This window comes from Odocoileus virginianus, chromosome 2, assembly GCF_023699985.2.
Source record: "Odocoileus virginianus isolate 20LAN1187 ecotype Illinois chromosome 2, Ovbor_1.2, whole genome shotgun sequence".
Taxonomy (NCBI): domain Eukaryota; kingdom Metazoa; phylum Chordata; class Mammalia; order Artiodactyla; family Cervidae; genus Odocoileus; species Odocoileus virginianus.
The window spans coordinates 12715700-12736639 of record NC_069675.1 but is presented as its reverse complement, the minus strand read 5'-3'; the positions used below and the strand labels follow the sequence as shown (position 1 = coordinate 12736639).

At 56.2% G+C, this 20940-nt stretch overlaps 1 protein-coding gene across 22 annotated transcripts in view; it reads left to right on the top strand.

The window, feature by feature from the left end:
- DYSF (dysferlin) overlaps positions 1-20940 on the top strand; it is a 219261-nt gene that overhangs the window by 138438 nt on the left and 59883 nt on the right. For 15 of the 22 annotated variants that reach the window (XM_070476392.1, XM_070476394.1, XM_070476384.1 and 12 more), the window contains 7 exons: positions 1804-1944; positions 2751-2780; positions 4415-4444; positions 13451-13552; positions 13664-13825; positions 14881-15046; positions 15452-15528. In XM_070476392.1, the coding sequence (XP_070332493.1) occupies positions 1804-1944; positions 2751-2780; positions 4415-4444; positions 13451-13552; positions 13664-13825; positions 14881-15046; positions 15452-15528 (708 nt within the window). Of the gene's footprint in view, positions 1-1803; positions 1945-2750; positions 2781-4414; positions 4445-10750; positions 10817-13450; positions 13553-13663; positions 13826-14880; positions 15047-15451; positions 15529-20940 lie in introns of all 22 variants that reach the window. The other 7 variants (XM_070476375.1, XM_070476369.1, XM_070476368.1 and 4 more) reach the window with 2 other exon arrangements.

The following is a 20940-nucleotide window of genomic DNA, read 5'->3' as shown; positions in this document are numbered from 1 at the left end:
GTGGGATGCTATTGGGAGAGAGAGACGAGGTTAGCCAAGGTGTATGTGGCCAAGAGGCCCTGCCCGGGTTGTGGGTAGCAGTGGATGAAAGGGAAGGGGGCCGAGTTTCAAAGATGTTTCCAGAAAGGGTTGCCTTGACTGGGTAGGATGGTGTGATGACCAGAGGGTGGCTGAAGGTGATGCCAATGAGGGCGCCCCCACCAGGTGACAGTGGGCAACGCGGGCCCGGACTCGGGAGGCCGGCCTGCTGGCTCTGCCCTTAGAAGGAAAAGCTGGCTCCATGGGGGCTTAGCGACTGGAGGAAGGATCTTTTGGGGAAGAGCTCAGAGCCTGGAACCTTGGGGGCAGGAATGAGTGGGAGGCGGCAGGACTAGAGGGTTCTGGGCCAGGGGACATCACAGAAGTGGGTGCAAGTGCTGGCATGGGGCGGGCGGGAGGTCATAGGACTTGGTCTCTCTCTCCCCATAGCACCTTACCTCCACTTTCACCAATGTCACGCAAATGTCACTTTCTCCCCTTCAGGCCAATACCTGAGAGGGACCCCAGTGGTAGAGCACCATGGCCTCTTCTGGGTGGGTGGGCCCCGGGGTCCTGCTTATTGTCAACATAGTCAGATGAAGCTGTACCTGTTGGCAAATATCTGTTGCCCTGAGCTCCTGCGGTCCTGGCTGCCCAGGCTCTGTAAGGATGCCCCTCCTCCAGGCTCTCCATGACCCAGTGACTAACGGGCAGCACTGGGCCCAGAGGAGCCTCCGGGACCCTTCCCACCACCGTGGCTGGTGCCCACTCTGAGGGTCTGTGCTGACTTGTCACTCATGGAGGGGGGCATCTAGCTGGTGACCACTCCAGATGGCTCTGAACGATGTCCCCAGCAGTGAGGTGACCACAGGTGGGGATGCCTCTCAGCCCTGGCCGGGTTTCCTCTGGATGAGTGCCTCGGGCAAGCTACCAGGGCTTGTGATGGCTGCGGCACCATCTGGCTGAGACTCAGTTTCTGTCTGTGGCCCCTGTCCTGGGGAAGCTAACCACAAGGCTGGAGTTCACAGGTCAGCAAGGTCCTGGGGGTCCACATCAAAGGGCTGAACTTGGGCAGAGCTGTGGGTGATGGCTGAGAAGAGCAGAGTGCAGCAGGGTAGTGGAATGGCCAGCATAAAGGCTGGGGTGAGGCCAGCTGAGGGAAACAGCTGGGGTTGAAGACGTGTGGGAAGAGATGAGACAGGGGCGTGAGCGGGCTCCAGTGAGCGGCCCTTTCATACCAGGAGGGGTTTAGACTTCATCCTCTAGGCCCTGCGGGGTCATGGAAGGCACAAGAGCAAAGGAATGAAAAGATGCAAACATCATTTTAACAAGATGCATTTAATTTGGTGAGCTTGATCACAGTCTCCCCATGGAAATTGGAGGAGGGTGGTCTGAAGGTGAAATGAATAGGAGATACAAAAGTCCCGGGAAATGTCAAGTACTTGTATTGCTGAGGACATTCAATAAATGCTAGGTGGCTATCACTTTTGACTGTAATGGGCTTAGAGCTTGGTTAAATTGAAGCAAGGTGAATGCTAGTTGGACAAACAGAGGGACTTCCAGACCGTGATGGGAATCAGCTCTAGCAACAGTGGCAGGAGGCCACTCACGTGTTTTCCTCACATCCTTCTCAGGGAGGCAGAACTTACCATTTTGCACCAGGGGCTGCCCTGACTTCTGAGGCCCTTTCCAGTTTAGGTGGCCAGGTGTGGGTTTGGTGACAACTCAGGCCACCAGACCCAGGGCTGGGGGACGCTGACTCTTCTTTCTCCACGCTTGGTCTAGGGTGTAGATGAGTTCATGGGACGCTGCATCTGTCAGCCGAGTCTGGAACGGATGCCCCGGCTGGCCTGGTTCCCGCTGACGAGGGGCAGCCAGCCGGCCGGTGAGCTGCTGGCCTCTTTTGAGCTCATCCAGAGAGAGAAGGTGAGGCTGGTCCATGTCCGGATATAGGAGGCCCAGGTCGGGAGCGCCTGGCCAGGGAGGGTGGGGGGCCCAGAGAAAGGATGGTCTGATGGAGGGGAGGGGCCTCGGATACGTTCTTTTTCCCTCACCAAGGGTCTGCGTTTAGCTGAGAGCACTGAAGGGCCACCTCTGGATGTTAGGCCTCCTGCCGGAACCAGTTTTGTCCATCTTTTCTGAGCCCCAAATCAAGACACAACCTACACTGGGGCAGAAAGTTGAAATCTGAATTGTGTTCAAATGTCCGAGTCCTCTGGTCATTGCATGTGTTTTTCCTGTCGCAGTTTCTGGGAGAAAGACCTCTGTCATCTGGTTAGGGGTTCTCATTGTCCTGGGGAAGGGGACTCCAGGGACAGGGCAGGACAGGACGTCTGTTCTCATGCTGGCTCACCACGGCCTGGCTGTGTGACCCTGGCTCGCCACTTCCCTGCTATAAAATAGGGGCTTCGGGTTAGAGCTGCGTCTTCAAATTTGCTCTTAGTGTGACATGAACCTCTAAAATGTAAGCCGGCCAGAAGTGAGGCTACTGTGGTGGAAGGCGGACACAGCATACTGTAACCTGGCTTCCCCTGCGCCTGCCTACCACGCACTTTCCAGGAATCCCTAGGCTTCCCAGGAATAGTCTGCAGATCCTGGGACTGTCCAATCACAGACATATTCCACGGGTGTCAACTTGTGGTTGGGAATGTGTTTGCCTGGCCAGGGCAGAAAGGACACTGGTGGGGCCTTGGGTGACAGGCACCTAACCAGAGCTCTTTTTTTCATCCTAGCCGGCCATCCACCATATTCCTGGTTTTGAGGTAAGGCTCACTCTTAACTTTGTTTCTTCAGGCTTGCCCCCTCCCCGTGTTTGCAGCCCCCTCCCAGGCTAGGAAGGGCAGTAGGCACACATCACCACCATCCTGCCTTCAAGCTGAGGAAGATGTGGGTGAGGCCTTAGAGGCAGGATGAGTGGGGGTTGGGGCCCCTGCGTAGCTCAGGCATCCCTGCCTTTTTCCCCTGAGAGGTCCAGGGATCACAGATGACTCAGATGGAAGGGACCACGCTGGCCATCTGGCCCAGTGGCTCTCCGCTGGGCTGCGCATTGGAATCCCTTGGATAGCTTTAATAATCACCGGTGCTCAGTCCAAGCGCAGACCAAATGCAGTGCGATCTTTTGGGGGTGTGGCTCAGGCACTGGTGTCTTTCAAAGCTCCCTGGGAGACGGGACTGTGCAGCCAGAGCTGAGAACTCTTGACTCAGGCCAGTGGTTCTCAGCATCGCATCCCCGAGGTAGGCACTGTTAGAAACGCCAAACTTCAGTCCCTCTTTGGACCCACTGAAGCCAACTCTGAGAGGCAGCGCAGCACCCTGGATATTTTCGAGCCCTCCAGGGGATTCCTTTTCAGAATCATTCACCTTTCAGAAACTCTGATCAATCGACTGTAGTTCCCAGCTCAGTGTTCCCACTGAGATCCAGTTTTCTTTCCTCTGCTAGTGATGGGGACTTGGTTCCCTGAGGGTCATGAAAAGTGTACACCTTTTTCTGGTACCCAGGCTGACTTGATTTGGGAATCCTATACTTGGCCAAGGGTTGCCCAGCTGCACCTTTGAGAGCCCAGGCAGTTGGGCTCTTTCTAGATGCCTCCCTGCTTATGAGGCAGGGAAGTGAAAATGTTTAGTTGCTCAGTTGTGTCTTTCTCTTTGTGACTCCATGGACTGTAGCCCACCAGGCTCCTCTGTCCATGGGATTCTCCAGCCAAGAATACTAGAGTGGGTAGCCATTCCCTTTCCCAGGGGATCTTCTCGACCCAGGGATCGAACCCGGGTCTCATGCATTCCACGCAGATTCTTTACTGTCTGAGCCACCAGGGAAACCCTATGAGGCAGGGAGCCCAGACAAATTTGCAGATAGTTCTTCCGTATAAGACCTCCTCCCATCCCTGTTTGTCTCACTCCCTCTCCTGCTCCCTGTCCAGTCCAAGCGTCTGCTCTCAGGTCTGCCAGCCCTGAGCATCTAGGATGCTTCTCCTTGGTTCTCCAAGTCCATAGCTCCAGCAGCTCCAGGAATCAGGCCTGACTGCCTCCTGGGACTCATGCACAGAGTCTGGGATCCTCCACCACCTGTCAGTCAGTCAGTCTCCTTTCTTCTGTCACTTTTAGAGATGCCTGGGATCTAGGTTCATGCTTTGGCCTCTCCTAGCAGTTTCTCCGCATCAGCATCTGTTGTATCTTCTTTCCTCATTGCAGGGGCCAGGCAGAGAGTGTGTCTGGGAAGCACACCCCCCTCACCCTAGATGGGAAAGGTTTTCTGTTGGTTCCTTTTAGGGGGATATCTGGCATGTTGATCTCTGCCCCAGCCTAGTGCTCCTTGTCTCTAACGGTGAACTTCTATCCTCTTGCTCTCCTCCCTCCACCGTCTCCTGGATGTGGACTGTCCCATGGTGGGGTCCAGGTACAGGACACAACAGGGATCCTGGAAGAGGTGAGCTGGACCCTCACGGCTGTGGCCTGTGGCTGGGTGGGCGGGCAGAGACAGAGGGAAGAGGAAGGCCATGCCCGGGAGCCTTCCTGGTTCTGATGCTCCAGCGTGTGTCTGTCACATGGACCCCTGTGTGGATTTCATTTCTCGCTCTTTGCATGGATCCAGGGTTGCCTGGGGTGTGTCCTGATGTGATTCTGGCCTTAGGTGGATTGCTGCTATGTTGGAAGCCACATTTCCCCCAGACCCCAAGGACAGCAGTACAGAGCTTCTTCATCTGGCTGAGTACCAGGTGGAATGTTTTCAAGAATAAAGATGTTCATAAGGGGACAGAATAGTCAAAGAAGCCTTGTTGGTGGAGGTGGCATTAGGCAGACATTGCTGCAGTGCTTAGGAAGAAGGTGGGGAACATGCCAGTTTGGGGTCTGGCCGGTTTAGGGGATAGGGTGGGTTGGGGATTTCTAGGTTCTGGGAGAAGCCTGGGGTTTGCATCCAAAAGGAGCAAGGCTGTGTCCTTTGATATGGTGGACGAGGAGCACCTTTCCTTACGGCCTCCTGTGTACATGTGAGTGGGCGCTCCTGACTGATCTGGGGCAGAGGCCTGGGCAGAGAGACAGGAAGGAGAGCCCTGGGCAGATGGGGGTTGGGAAAAGGACAGCCACTTCCTGCCGTCAGGGAATCCCCAGACTGGGAGCGGACACCATTTGACATTTTCAGTGCAATTTGGACTTGAAGTGCAGGGTCAGGATGTGGGATCTGCAGGCCCGGCGCCCCTTACCTCACTTCCTTCAGCTCCCAGACCGAGGTGGGGTCCGCCAAGTGAGCTGGCTGTAATTGCGCCTGACAGGCAGCCTCCTGCTTCTGGCTGCAGTTGCGAAAGACTGCCGATTTGGAAAGGGGACCAGAGTCCTGTCCAGGGAAGCAGCACGGAGCCCTCTCTCTTGATTGAGAGCATTCTGTGGCCAAAACCCACAGCCTGCTCTGAAGAAGACCCAGCCCAGGGATGAGTTATTAAAAAAAGTTAAAATCCTTAATAACTGGATTTGTAATATATAACAGTGGAGGCTCAGATTCCAAGAGCAGGATCTGGCTGTGGTCTTGTCAAGAAGCAAATCAAAATCTGCATCTTCGGGGCCAGAGCCCGACAAGGGCCAAGTGTCCCGCTGCAGGGCTGGCCTGCTACAGGCCGAGGCGGGTATGGGTCAGCAGCACCAGAGGAGAGCAAGTCCTGGGGGTTTGCTGGGCACAAGGCTGGGCCAGCACGTTCCAAGGGTCCTAGGCCCAGGAATATCAGCTGCTCTCCAGAACCATCCCGGAAGGTGATCCATGACCCCTTCATCCCCAGAGGCGCCCGCAGCTCACCCTGTCCCTCTGCATTTGAAGGCTAAGGCTCAGGCCGAGGTCCTGAGTCCATTCTGGTTTTAAGAATCCTCGGGGACGGGGTGGAGGCAGGTTAGTCTTGCTGCTGCCTCTGGTGCTGCAGGAAGCCTGACGCCTTAGCAAGAGTTTTCTGTCTTCTTTGCTGCAGCCAGGCTCCTGCTTGGTATCCCTTGTTCACAAGCCCCCTCCAGGCTCCCAACTTGATCCCTGTGAAGAGCGCTCCAGCCATGACCCGCGAAAGCCATGCTGGGGTCTTAGATTCTGGGCCACTGGCTATAGGAGCCCTAGAAAGTCTGGGAGCAGAGATGGGTGTGTTAGGAAGCTGTCTGGCTGCAGAGAGGTGTAGGTTGGGGAGCGAGGGGCAGGAGAGACTAGGAGGTTTTTGAGACAGATGTGATGGGGGCCTAGGCCAGAGAGAGGAATGGAGAGGGACAGTGACTCTGGAGGGTGGTTTAAGGATGGCCTCTCCAGTGGGGACGGCCTTCGGGACAGCACACGTGGGTGGGAGGCGTGAATGAGGTGAGAGGCCTCTCCCCAGGCTGAGAACTTCTACAGCTGGAGGACAGTGGGTATGGCTTCCTGGAAGAGATGACTCTGCGCTCCCTTTGGGGGTCCACTGCCTTGGGCTAGGGGCATGTCACCGTGTGGGGCCAGGGTGGTGGGCAAGGAGATTTCCCCTGTGCCAGGCATCTGGCCCGCCTGGAATGCCCCTCTCTGAGTGCCCTCGGAGGGGAAAGGAGACTGTTGCATTGTATCTTTGAGGTTTTGCTGTGGGAGAGACCCAGGTCCTCCTGGAGGGAGGGGAGAGCTGCCTCCCATTCAGCCCCCAGCCTTCCTGTCTGTCCCTCGCTGTTTTCTCCTCTTCCGGAGCCTCGCTCTTCCCCTTGTCCCCCTCTCCCTCTGCATTTCTCTCTTTCTCTGCTCCTTGGCCTGGACCGTCTCTCTCCCTCCTTCTCCCCGCCTCTTCTGAGCCCTCTGTCTCGTTTCTTTTCCTTTTTGTCTGGAGAACAAAGGCGGTCTGCGCTGCCAAGGGGAAGGAGTTCAAAGAAACTGCAATTTTAGATTTCCTGAGAAATGGAGAGCGCACAGGCACGTGTGAGTGTGCGCAAATGTGTACACTCATGAGAGCATGTATCCACGCATGCACACATACACACACACACACACACACTGCAGAAGAGGTGATGGCAGATTCCTTAATAACTGAGGGCCCCTGAGCCAGGGCAGAGGAAGGGGGACCCTTTAGGCGGGATCGGGGCTTGTAGTCCTGAGTACCTCAGGGGGTGTAGTTCGGAATACCGCCCTTGGTTCTGCTACTACTGTCTTGCCCCGTGGATGGATGTCCTGGAAGAAGGGAGAGCGGGCTCATGGATTTTTTGCCGTGACTTGGGGGCCAACCAGATGTCACTCCATCCCCCTCCTAGTCCAGGCAACAAGCTATGGCTTTTAGTCTGAGATATCCAGGAGATGTACCCTCCTGCACCCCCAAATCCTCCAGAAGGAAAAATTTGGTGTTTTGCAATCAGGAAAATAAGCCCAGTGGTCCCCCCCACCACAACCTCCTATCCCTCCCCCAAGGCTTTAATTTAAAACACTGTTTTTCCTGGGAAGTGTAATTAGAGCAGCATGTTGTTCCTAACGAGCTGGGTGGGGCAGGCAGACAGTGGAGCCCTCCCAGCCCGCCTGCCGGGAGCTCCCCGAGGAGCCAGGGTCTGAGTGTTCAGAGGGTCCTCTGACTGCCCCGCAGGGTGGAGTGGGTGTCTATGCGCCACTGGTGGCATCACTGCCCTCCGTGGCTGGAGGGGCCACCTGCACTTGCCCCTCCACTGGGATGAACACCAGGCTGTCTAGCGTGGTGGCCTCTAGGACTGGGAGAGGAAGCAACCCTGGGCCTAGGTTCCCTGCACTGAAGTGGCCAATGGGGTGGATGGATGAAAGTGGGTAGAGGGTGGATTCTGTTCAGGTGGGGGACAGAGCCTCATCTGTCCCTGAGACCTTGTCCTCTTGGCCTGCACTGTCTCGGTGAGCACCCTGCTCACCTGCAGAGCCCCATCCGTGCAGCAGCGCTGGGTCTGCCCTCCATTCAGGCAGGGTGGGGAGGGTCAGCATGGAAATGGTGGACCCCACCATGGAACGGCTCATCTAATTAGCCTCCTGTTGTGTGGCTACCCTGAGGTCTGTTGTCCTCGGAGTCCCCAGTCACACTTAGGACAGTGAATCAGGATGTCCCTGTGATGCTTTCGGCCTGCTTCCACCCCCTCCCTGGCTGGCTGTGCTGACAGGGGTGACGGCAGCCCATCCTACTGAGAATCGCTGCCCAGAAATGAGGTATTGTGCCTCTCAGATGGGCTCGACTGGATGGAGAAACTTGGGCACAGGCGTGGCCGTTTGGCTGGTACTACAGGACTCTCAAGTGTGAGATGTTGGAGACCAGTCAGGACCTTGGGAAACCGGAGCCCAGGGTCACTTAGAGGGAAAAGAAGTCAGAGAGAGGGTAGAAAGGAGTTTCTGGAGTAGTTGGGGAGATTTTCTGGAGGATGTAGAGTTTGAACTAGGCCCTAAAAGATGTGGTTGATTCTGGAAGATGGCAAAAGAAGCCCATGCAAACAGAGGGAGCCCTGAGCAGGCCCAGGGGAAGGAGTGTTGGTGAGGATGCAAGGCTGTTGCAGACAAGTGTGTTGGGAAAGATGGAGAGTGTGTTGGAGTAAGTTCTTTCTCCCCTGCCATCCCTCTCTCCCTTCAAGTGTCTGATCCTAAGCCTCTATTTATTGACAGGGGATTCAGCTGGGGTCCCTGCATGCAGAATTGCTAGTTTAACAAGTCGGTTGTGGTAGTTTAGTCCTTAAGTCGTGTCCGACTCTTGCCACCCCATGGACTGTAGCCCTCCAGGCTCCTCTGTCCATGGGATTTCCCAGGCAAGAATATTGGAGTGGGTTGCCATTTCCTTCTCCAGGGGGTCTTCCCAATCCAGGGATTGAACCCACGTCTCCTGCATCTCATGCACTGCAGACAGATTCTTTACCACTGAGCCACCTGGGAAGCCCATTGATTTAACAAGGGACACAGACAAATAAACACATAGAAATGACACAGGGTGATGTGTCTTTCAATGGGACAAGTTGCTCTGGAAACTGTGGGGTGCTTAACTTAAACCTGGGGCTCCAGGGAAGACTTAAATGGACCCAGAGTCTGAGTCAGAGGTAGCCAGATGAAGTGGGTGGAAGAGTCCTTCGAACTGGAGGGCCGGTGAGCTCCAACCTCACAGAGAATCTGGTGCCTCCTGCAGCCTGCTGGCATTCAGAAGGATGGGTGTTGAGTGTGTCTGGGGAGGTGGCTGGTCACTGCTTAGGGTCCTGCAGTGGAAAGTTAGTGGTGAGACGTGAGACCAGAGAGGTCAGCAGAACTAGAAGATGAGGGGTCTTGGAGCCCGCGTCAAGGAGTTTGGGCTTCATCCTGAGTGGGTGGGGAAACTTTGAAGGGTTTTAGACAGAATGACATTCTTAGAAATTGTCTCCTGGTTGCAGAGTACAGTTCTCATTCATTGTTGGAAGGAGAAGCCAGATATCAGATGCCAGAAACCAGATGCCAGATATCACTTGTGGTGGTGTTGGTGTTTAGTTGCTAAGTTGGTCTGACTCACATGCAACCCCATGGACTACAGCCTGCCCAGCTCCTCTGTCCATGGGATCTCCCAGGCAAGAATACTGGAGTGGGTTGCCACTTCCTTCTCCAGAGGATCTTCCTAACCCAGGGATTGAACTTGCGTCTCCTGCATCGCAGGTGGATTCTATACTGCTGAGCCATCAGGAAGCCCAAGATGTCACTTAGGAGGAGGCAAAAGAGGGTGGTGAACCAAACCCAGGAACGAAGATGGGTGGGTGGGCATGGGAGAGCTGTAGGAGACAGGTCTCTAAGGCTTGGGGACCAAGAGGGGGAAGGAGAGCCAAGGGTGGCATGGGGCTCTGTGGCTTGGCTGTCCGGGTGGATGGTGGGGCTGGTTTCTGAGATGACCTCTGAAGAGAGCAGGTTTGAGGGGGAACTTAGAGAACCCAGTTTGGGACAAGTTCAGTGTGAGAGGCTGGAAGGACGCATGGATGAAATAGCAGTAAGGTGGGAAATGTGAGTCTGGGGCTTAGGAGAGATGTGTGGGAGAAGAAAGTCTAGGAGAGGGCTGGGCTGGGGAGCAGGAGGAGGCTGCCTGGAGACACAGCCCACAGAGGGTAGAGAGTGCAGAGAGGCCAGCAGTGAGGAACCAGAGGGACCCTTTTAGGAAGGAGGCCGAGGTCAGCCGGCCAGATGCTGCTGAGGGAGGGAGAGAGATAGGAGCCTGTGAGCTGCGTTTGAGCTACCAGCAGGTTGTTAATCTTGGAGAGAGGAATTTCCAGGGAGGGGGTGCAGAGGGCAGAGCAAGTGCGTGGGGCAGAGGGTTGCCTGGCAGTGAGGGAGGGGCGGGGGATGGAGGCAGCCCTTTTCAGGGAGCGAGAGGAGAGTAGGCCCAGAGAGAAGGTGTGGACAGACCTGAGAGGCCATCTTGAGACCATCTGTCGATGGGGAAGGAACACATGCACAGATAGCGCGGAGAATTGGGGAGGGCTGGGTGAGACTGGTCAGGGAGCAGGGGAGGCATAGATGCCCCAGGACAGTGAGAGGCGCCTGCATGCAGTGCAGTGTGCGCAGTGGGGAGGGGACAGAGGACCGCGTGGCTCCCGGCAGGAGGAGGGAGCCCCCGCAGAGGTGGGGACTCTGGGGAGTGGCAGCAAAGGGCAGGGAGCAAGGATGTGCCGGGACTCCGGAGGGTGGCATGGTGGATGGAGGTGGCCTTGGGATGAGAATGGGGGACCTGTGCCTGGTAAGCTGCCCTGTGGACACACCCCTAACCGCTGTTTCTGCTTGTCTCTCCTTCCTGCCGGCCGGGCCTGGCCTCCACAGCTGTGTGCACCTGCCTTCTTCCTCCAGGGCCTCCTGCCAACGGTACTGGAGCCCAGTCTTCTCCAGGTTCTTGTTCCCTGCCCTCCTCTGTGACCAGGTTCCTGCAGTGGGGGCCTGGGCCACTGCGCGGAGACACGAGTGTCCTCACAGGGAGCTCGAGGGAGCCCAGCGGGACGGTGGGGCGTGGAAAGTGAGGGACAAGCAACCGAAGGGATGCTGCCCAGAGTTTGGGGGCCTGGAGAGAAGTGTTCTGGGGGGAAATGTACTCCTGAGTTTTCCTGGTGATTTCAGGAGAACATTGCAACCGTGTGAGGAAAGTTTTGTCTTCCTGCCTCCCCACCCAGGATCCCGGGGCTGTTCCCTTCCTGACCTCTTCTACTTGTCCGTTTTATCATGGACTTTTGGTCCTGGGTCCATGGTTGGCTGGGCATCAGCCTCGAGCAGGCCACTAGCAGGCTTCCAGGCATAACCTTTTTAAAAATGAGGTGACCCCTGCTACACAGTTGTCACAGCAGGTGGCCTTGGAGTGCCAAGGGTGGACACCAAGCCAGGCATGTACACAGCGGCCAGGCCACTGTGGACTCTGCCCCCACCCTCCGGGGCACCAATCATGTGGACTGACGTGCACAGCAGGCCCGGGGTGTGCCCAGGGCCGGCCTGCTCAGCACTCTTCTTTCTGATGGCATCTGTTGCTCAGTCTGAAAATGTGGGTGCTTCCTGCATCTTGTCACCTGCCTTGTGGGTCTGGAGGAAAATGATGAATTCCTTCATGTTGTGCTTTGGTGACGTTGGGATAGCTATGAAGCTGGTGCTATTCTGAGAGGTGCCTCCGATGGCTCAGCTCGGCTCAGTCTTTGAGGGGGGGTGGTTGGTCAACAGCAACACTAGTGATGAAAACAGTGGCACTACCAACAATACACTGATCGCTACAGTCCCTGCTCTTTATTAAGCACCCCCCATGTGCCAGAAACACTTCATATTTGTTCTCTTGTTAAATTCTCAGAGCAATTTTGTAAGGGTGTCATCCTGGATCTTCACATGAGAGTACTGGACCACAGAGTTTGAATAATTTGCCCAAGGTCAAACAGCTCAGAAGCCGCAAGGTTAGGACTAGGACCAAGGTCTGGTTTGATTTTAGAAATCGCCACCACCGCAGGTCATGAGGCATAGCATTGTCAGTGTGAAATGGGCAGGAGTGACAGCTGGGGTTGGCTGTGAAGGGATGAGGTGGGACGAAGCTGGTGTGTTTCACTGCTCCAGCTGCTCCCACCATCGACGTCAGAGCATCTGCAGATGGATGAAACATCCTTTGGGAAGGAACCCAGAGCAAGTCGGCTTGGAGAATGAATCCAATGACTCCATTGTTTCTTAATGTGATTATGTGAGGCGAGCGCTATAAAGCACACAGCACAGCCCTTCGATTTATAGTTAACATCTCCTGGGTGTCAGGGCCTCCGTAGATGGAGCTCAGGTTGTGCATTGCATGAGAGCACCAGGGTCTACCTACAGGACTGCGATTTCCAGTGCAGACATTGTATATTTTTATTTATTATAGCAGTTTCCAGTAGGTGGCAGTAAAGTGTCTTGTTCAAATAAACTAGTAAACTAGGATGATTTTCTGACATGGAAGTGAAGAGCTTTCAGAAACGGACATCTTTTTCTAATTGTCACAAAGTTGCCATGTGGACTCCTATTGAGAGTTTACATGAACCAGGACCTCTTTTAAATGTTATCAGCTTCTTCAAGCCTCATATTAAGCTTCAGAGGTTGATAATTTTTAATAACCATTTTGTAGATGAAAACCCTTGAGCCATAGAGAAGTGAAATAACTTATTTAACTCAGTAAGTGGTGGAGTTGGGATTCCTTCACACCCAGAGCCCATGTTCATAACCACTGTCAGACGTGGTAGTCGTCTAATCCACAGTGATACCTGTTGTAGTGCTTCACCTGCTTCTCTGTGTATTAATAGTTCTTCAGGGTTCTTGCCCAAGTCTTTTTGGCAGACCCATAGCACCAGAACTGACGCCCTCACCTCTTGCCCACGGTGTGAAGGAGCCTCCCCAGGAGGCCCTTTGGTGCCTGGGGTGACAGGCTCTCCTGGCCCCTCTTCTGTTTGGAAGCACCTCTTCTGTCCCACGGTGCAAGCATTCTGTTCAGCTGTGTCACACCTCGGGACAGGTGTGAGAGGTGGGAGTGGGGGGCTGGCCGAGGCCTGTGGGCGTGGCTCCGTGGGGGCTGGAGACGGACCACAGGGCGGGTGATGGGTGGGAGGGTCTGAGCTGGACGCAGGAGAGGGCGGCAGGTGGGCACGTGGTCCTCTCGGGACCGAGATGGGCTGAAGTGGATGTGTCAGGTTGGACCGGACAGTGCACGTGTGTGCACACGTGTGTGTGACAGGGATGGGACCCCCGAGCGGCTCGTTGGTGGGAGGAGTGGGGGCCCGGGGCTTGTCTGAAACAGACTCGCCTGATCCCTGGGCCCAGGTGCTGGTGGTGTGACCCTGGAGAAGAGGGTGCCTGGGAAACTGACTGAGCTCTCCTGTTCCTGCCTGCCCGGCTGCCCCCTTCTGTGTCCCCGCCGCTCTGTTTCTGCGTCTCTTCACACATGCACTTTCTTTCCGTCCCATCTGTCCTCCTCTCTTGTCTGTCTGCCTTGGTCTTCCTCCTGCCTTTGCCTCCCTTGTCCCTCGTGCCCTGCAGTCGGAGGACACGGACCTGCCCTACCCGCCACCCCAGAGGGAGACCAACATCTACATGGTCCCCCAGAACATCAAGCCGGTTCTCCAGCGAACCGCCATTGAGGTGAGCCTGCCCCCATCATGGGGGTGGGGGTTGGGGGCCTCCCCTTTCCTGGCCCAGCCTTTCCTGGGGCCTGGGGCCTTTCCAGCTGCTCTCCTCACTCCACACCCCCAGATCCTGGCGTGGGGTCTTCGGAACATGAAGAGCTACCAGCTGGCCAGCGTGTCCTCCCCGAGCCTGGTGGTGGAGTGCGGGGGCCAGTCTGTGCAATCCTGTGTCATCAAGAACCTCCGGAAGAACCCCAACTTCGACATCTGCACCCTCTTCATGGAAGTGGTGAGCCTGACCTCCCTGCGGTCTGCTACCTACTAGAGTCCTGGTGCTTAGAATTTCCTCGCAGCCCCAGGCAGCCTGGGGTTCAGCTCCCTGCAGGATTCTGCCTAGCTCATGGTCTCGCTCCCACCTCCTTTGAGAACGGGAGGAAATGCTCGCTGTCTGCTTCCTGGAGGAGCCGCAGCCTGCAGGCAGCACAGAGGGCGCCAACTTGGTTCCGTCTCCCCAGATCCCGAGTCCATGGGAGTCCCAAGGACCCACCCGTGGCTGTTTCCTCTCTCAGGGCAGGCCTCACTCCCCGGGGGCCATCTGCCAGGGCTCTGACCTTCGGGGATTCCTCCAAATCTTCCTGGACCTAGTCCTCCCCTACCCTGGGCCCTTGCAGAGGGGCTCACCCCCGTGGCCCTTGGCTCCAGCCCCCTGAGCAGCCTGGTTTGCCTGGGCTTAGTGACCAGAGTAAGGCAAGTCTGAGGGAAGGAAAATAGTTTGCAAGATGAAAATGCTGTAGAAATTCCAGGCCCAATGGCTGTCAACAGGAGCCTCCTCTTGGCTGGGTCAAAGCCACCACCGAAGGAGAGAATATAAATTATTTCAAGTTGTGTTCAAAGTGCTTTTAGGGTTGGGGGAGAAGAATCTGGGCCTGGAAGCCAACTCTTGAGTATCCACTTTGGGGGGGGTCTGTCTGCGAGAACTGTTGTGTCCCGGGCCAGCTTCTCCCTTCTCCCCTTCCCTGGCCAGTGAGGCTTCAGGGAAAGGAGACTTGTTTTAACTTTGGGCTGAGTTGGGTGTGTTTGGGGGTTAAAGCTTGAGGGGAAAGTCAGCCTCTGCATGCAGCATTCAGGAGGCAGACAGAGAGGTGGGCGGCTTCTGCCCCAGGGGCCCGCTCCTGGGCTCAGCCGATCACCGCTTTGGATTGATGACCCTTGGGGGTTAGGTGTAGGTTGAGAGTCATTTTCTGCTCCTTGGACTTGTCCTGGGAAGAAGGGCTCCCCTCCCTCTGGGACCTCCCAGAGATGAGGTCAGGCCGCTGCTCAGAGCTTCCCTCTTCCTCCACCCAGATGCTGCCCAGGGAGGAGCTGTACTGTCCCCCCATCGTGGTCAAGGTCATTGATAACCGCCAGTTTGGCCGCCGGCCCGTGGTGGGCCAGTGTACAGTCCGCTCCCTGGAGAGCTTCCTGTGTGACCCGTACTCAGAGGACAGTCCGTCCCCACAGGGCGGCCCAGGTGGGGAGGGGCCCTTCACTGGCGGGGGCGGGCAGCGGGCTTTCCAGCTGAGGCACGTCCTGAAGGCCTCCTCTTACTGAGTGAGAAGTGACTTGCCCAGGTGACGGGAGGGAAGGGCGGGAATCTTGTCTTCCTCAGGGCCTCATCTGGCCCAGGCTGGGTCCTCCAGGGAGCGGGGGTCGATGCTGTGGTGAGAGGTCATGTGGAAAAGGCCACAGGAGAGGGAGATGCAGGGATCACAGGGATGAGGAGCGAGGGGCCTGGGGAGATGGGGAGCGTGAGGGGGGAGGAAGAGGAAGACACGAAGTGAGAAGTGTGATGAGACCCGAGGCCGAGTCTCACGGCTCGGGAGCGGGGAGTCCCCAGGGGTGCCCCTCTCAGGCCTGGACACGGCTCTCCCTCCAGATGACGTGAGCTTACTCAGTCCCGGGGAAGATGTGCTGATCGACATCGATGACAAGGAGCCCCTCATCCCCATCCAGGTAGGAAGGGTCCCTGGGGACAGACACTGCTTCCGTCGAGAGCTGCCTTGTTTTCCTTCTCCCCTGGCCTTCCTCCCCCTCCCTCATCACACAGCCTCCATAAGACTCTCCCCCTGTAGCCTGGTGGCTGGCCACCTGACAGATGGAGGGACCCAGTTAGGAGCTTCCAGCAGGGATGGGAGCAGGGTGGTGGCTTGTGGAAAACTCTGTGGGTCTACTGGGCAAGACCCAAAGCATCTGAGAAAAATGGCCCTGCCACCTTGAAGGCCATGTGGAGGGCTTGCCCCTGGCGATCACCCAGGAAATCAGGGTGGGAGGAGCAAGAAAGAGAGAAGGAAGACAGGGTGAGGAGTGGCTGGCAGTCTCTGGGGTGCCCAGCCCCGTGGCTAGGACCTTCCTTGGGGAGAGATTCACCTATGGGCTTGTGCTTGCTGGCACCCTGGAGGCAGCTTGAAGGCGGGGTCTGTGTTTAAGCCAGTAGTCCCAGATGCCCCATCCCCTCCACCTGCGGGAGGGAGGAGGGGCAGGAGGAGGGTCTTACTGCCAGGGTGTCTGACCCTGCCGGCAGGTAAGAAGCAGCCCTTTGCTCTGTGCTCTGCCTGGTGAAGTGAAACTCCCTCTTTGTGACTCTTTGTGACCCCATGGACTATACAGTCCATGGCATTCTCCAGGCCAGAATACTGCAGTGGATAGTCTTTGCCTTCTCCAGGGGATCTTCCCAACCCAGGGATCAAACCCAGGTCTCCCACATTGTAGGCGGATTCTTTACTAGCTGAGCCACAGGGGAAGCCCCTTCCACCTGGTGACCCAGGCGCCAATGCCGAACAGCATGGCAGGCGGCTTGTGGCATCTCTTACTGAGGGGGGGTCACTCTTCCCACCTTGGGCTCTGGGTGGCTGTGGGTCCTGTATGGCTGAGATGCCCCAGCCTTATCACAGTGGAGATGGACATGGACCTCACTGTGAGCACCAGCCTTGAACAGCTCTGTTCCTCTGCTCCACGTTGTCACCTTCCTCTTGGCTTTGCTTGACTCTGGCTGCCCCATGGCACTTGGGGCTCCCAGAGCTTCTGGGCTGCCCAGAGCAGAGCCTCCCAACTTACGTTGACAGCACATGTGTCCTCAGGCCCACAGTCTATTTTTTCACCAGGAAAGGGGTGGCATTTTGGAAGGGTTCAAGTTTTTTAAGCCATCAATCAAATATTAGCCTTGAGAACAAGAGGACAACTTTGGGTGCTGGGTAGGTCTTGGGGTCCTCAAAGCTGTCCCTGAGATGTGCTTATAGGGGCTTCTGTCTGACATTTAGGGTGAATTTCTGCTTCTTTCCATGCACTCATCTCTTTCACCATTTTGCTGCTTCCAAGGGGACGTTGCTGGTGTTCAGTCCTGGGTCACACTGCTGCTGACACAAGAGCTTTATAGTTGCTCTCAAGTGTCACTGGAGCTAAGCATCCTCACAAGGTCCCAGCTGCCCACTTCTCCCACCTCTCTGGCTCTCCAGGGCCCCACCCCACCCCCCTTTCTGCTGGGTACACCTCTGGCCAGCACCAGTCACTCAAGACTCAGCCTCGGTGAGGTCATCTCCTTCCAGGATTCTGCCCTGGCTCCTCCACTTCTTCTGAAAGTCCTGTCTCTCTCTGGGTCACTGCATTTGCCTTAAGTCATGCTGCCACTGTAAATGTTAGCATGTTTCCTAGACTAGGCTCAGGGCAGTGAGTGGGACCCACTCCTTTTTGTGTCCTCAATGCCAGCACAGGGCCTGGCTTAGAGGAGGCATTCGAAGAAGATCTGCCTTCCCAGACGCACAGATGGATGAGTGGATGGATGAGTGGATGGATGCATAAGTAAATGGGTGGGTGGGTGGATCCTGCCTACTCTCTGTAGGAGCTAAGGAGGAGCTTCTCTTGCCTGGGGACACCCAAATGGAAATTGCAAATACAGGGAATTCAGCTGCACTCAAGGCCTGGGTGGGTGTTTGTAGCTGAATGAGGCAGATAATTAGCCCCAAGCTTGGTGCCCAGCGCTGGATCCCACCGCTCAGCGGGCCGTCTGAGTCTGTGTGGGGTAGCGCAGAGCTGGCCCCGTAGGATTTCTGTTCTGTGTGTGCCGCCCTCAAAATGCCTGCAGACTCAGATCCGGAGGCACTGTTTCGGGTCCTGCTGGCTACAAGTGCAGCCAGAGGCAGACAGTGAGTAGGCCCAGGCTGGACGTCCTCCCGGCGTTGACATGAGTGAACCGGGACCGGGGTAGGAGCCAGAGCAGGGTCGGCACTCTTTGTGGGAGGACATGGCTCAAGCTGCTGGCCAGGCGGAGGGTGGGGCGGGGGTGAGGCTTGTCCACAGGGGAGGGGCTGGCTCACAGGGCCTCAGAGGTCCACAGGGAGAGGGGGAGGTGAGCTCTGCCTGCTCTGGTGGAGGAGGTTTGGATCCTGCCCTCATCCAGCTCCCTGTCTGATGGCGGAGGAGACATAACCTTATTGTCAAGGAGCCCCAGGCCGGCAGGGAGACCTGTCCCAGTCTCTAGGGAGCCCTGTCTTGATGGGGTCTGATGGCAGCTTCAGGAAAAAGCAATTCCATGTTGTGCTTTTCTCTGAGATCATTGATCTGATTTGGCTGGTCCAGGAAATCTTTCACTGACTCTGTCTTGCATATCCCCCGAGCAGGACTTGGGAGGACCGGGGCTGATTCAGGAGGCCGTGGGTTCCAGACCCAGTGGTTTTCCAGATAGTTCTGGCTGAGCTCTCGTCCCCTGTCCCCTTCCCCAGTGCAGGTAGGATGGAGAGCCCTGATCTCTGGGGACTGGAGAAGCAAGAAGTCTAGCAGAATTGGGACTTTTCTGGCTCCTGTTTGTCTAACCTGTGTCTCCAGGCCAACTTACCATTCCCACTGTGATGCAGCCCCACCGCTGTGCTTACCAGCTGCGGCTGTGGATCCAGCAGAAGGCTCCTCTCCAGCTCCAAATGCTCTCTTACCACGTCTGGCTTCTGTCTTGGTCCCTCCTGTGTCCTCTCTCTGTCGCCTCTTCTTGGCCAAAGAACCTTCTCCCCATCCTTGCCCAGTTCCTGGGATGAGCTGCACATGCTAGAAAAAGTCACCAATGACCTGATGCTCAGGTCATTGGGTTGACCACCACGGCCGAATGTTTCTTAGGTTTCTAGAAATCTTTCGGTCTGTCAAGAGTGGCCAGTTCCAGAGATGATCTTAAATGGATGTATGAAACAGAACTGTCTACTTGGCCTTCCAGGGTTCGAAAGTGGACACCCATCTCTGGGGGTGAGGAGGGTCATGGCTTCCTGGACTCTTCTCTGTAGGGGACTGGGACTCACATAGTAACCCCACAGTGTATTCTTGGTCTGTGCGGCTGTCCTTTGTATAGATTTCAGAACCACAGCCTGGGGATAGGGGTGGTGTGAGTGTGTGTGCGTGGGTAAGTGTGCATGAGAGGTGGGAGGCTGAGAGCAGATGTATGTGCAAGCTCAGTGCTGCTGCTTGTAAGCATTGTGGCCTTGATGCCTGACTTTCTGAGGGCAGGCCAGGGGTGTCCTCAGAGAGGGGCTCAGAGGTGTTTCATTCCGTGTAGTACTGTCCTCGAAATAAAGGATATATTCATTTTTCTCTGATTATAAGTGTATGTCTATTATCTACAGTTGGGAAAATATAGAAAAGTAATGAACAGACAGACAATGCCTCCAACCAGGAAGACGATGTGAATGAACTGCTCCCAGCATTTCCCCTGTCCTGTCCTTCTCCCTCCGCCGACTCCCCCACTCCAGGCTGCTCTCCCTGTCTCTCATTCTGCCTCTGAGTCTGAATCAGGCTCTATTTTCACTTTCAAACAAACCTGGGGTCTTCGCCTCCTCATCTACTAGTTCCTGTGTTCTGATGATGACTGGCAGTGCAGGGACACACCTGGAGCTGGCTCCCCGCCATTCCCCCAGGACCTTGAGGCCCACATAAGGGTGACGCCCCTTGTCTATCCCACGCATCACCCACCTCCAGGCATGGGAGCCGCCAGTCGAGGTGACTCTTTCCTGTTGCTCTGAGAGACCACCACGGGTAGGGGTATCCTCTTGAAGTCTCCAGGGACTGGGGTGGGGGTGTGTGTGTGGGCTGAGTAGGGCTAAAGAGGAAGAGAGAGCTCTTGGGAAGTCTCCCCTCTGGTGGGCAAAGACAGGAGGTCTGTGTTGTGGATCCATATGAGATGATGAGAGTGATGGCAAAGACATGAATGCTTGCTTAGCAGGGACACCAAGATCTGGGACTCTAGGCCTGCAGGGTCAGCGTGGACTAGGTCATTAGGAAAGCTTCTCTGAGGGGGCTGGTGAGAGGGGTTAGAACAGCAGCGGGGAGAGGAGGCCTTTCCTGGTGGGCAGAGGAGTGAGGCAAAGGCTCGGTGGCGGGCGGTATGTGTGTGTTGACAGTGTGTGTGTTGACTGCGTGTGTGTGATGGTGTACTGAGTGTGTGTGTGTGTGTGTGTGTGTGTATGCACACGCATGTGTGTGATGGGCCTGGGAGGCTCTGGGGGAAATGCAGGCTAGTGTGCAGGAGGAGTCAGGAGGCTTGCTCTCCACGGGTATGGGGTGGGGTGCTGGGGCTGGCTGCTCCCTGGCTCCTGGCTCGGGCTAATTTTGAGCCTTCTGCTCCGGTTTTAGTCTCTGGGACGCCGTGAAGGTGGGAACGTGCTCCCAGAACCGGAGCAGCAAATTATGCCCGGATCCCAAAGGGGAACGTGTAATTTCGGAAGCTGGCCCAGACCTTTGGAGCACTATGTTTAGCTTTATTTTTTCTCCCTCTTGCACTGGTGAACTGCCGGTTTCCCTCTCACCTTTCTAAAAACGATCTGTATTAAAAATAACAATAAGGCTTCTGTGAGGTTCAGGATGAGAACCAGAGGGGCAGAGCTGCTGCCTGGCTGGGCTGGTCTCTGGGCCACTGAGGGCTTCACATGGAGTTCATCTGGTCGATTCAAGGGTCATGCCACCCCCACCGACATGCAGCCAGCCCCCTGGAATCCTCCCGCGGCGTGGCTGCGTGCCCAGCCCTTCTGCCTTCCTGCCTGTGCTCCTGGGCCTGAACAGCCGAGGGCTGGTTTAGGGGAGGCCAGGGTGCCCCTCAGTGAGGCTCCCTTCACAGATCAGGGAGGGGACTGTGAGTTCCCAGACTACTTCTTCTGCGTTTCCCTGACCCCGGGCGAGTGGGTCTCCCTGCACCTTCCTGCCGAGGAAGGAAGGACACTGGGCCTTGGCCTCTTGTGGAGACTCCCAGAGCCCCCTGCTCCAGGCCGAAAGGAGAGAGGGTCTCCCTCCTGGCAGCTCTGGGTCCCCGCCTGTCTCCTCCCCGCTCCAGTCACACCCCATTCACCTGCCTCCCTGGACTGTTTAGCCTGGCGGTGCTGCTTTATTCACACCTCTGCC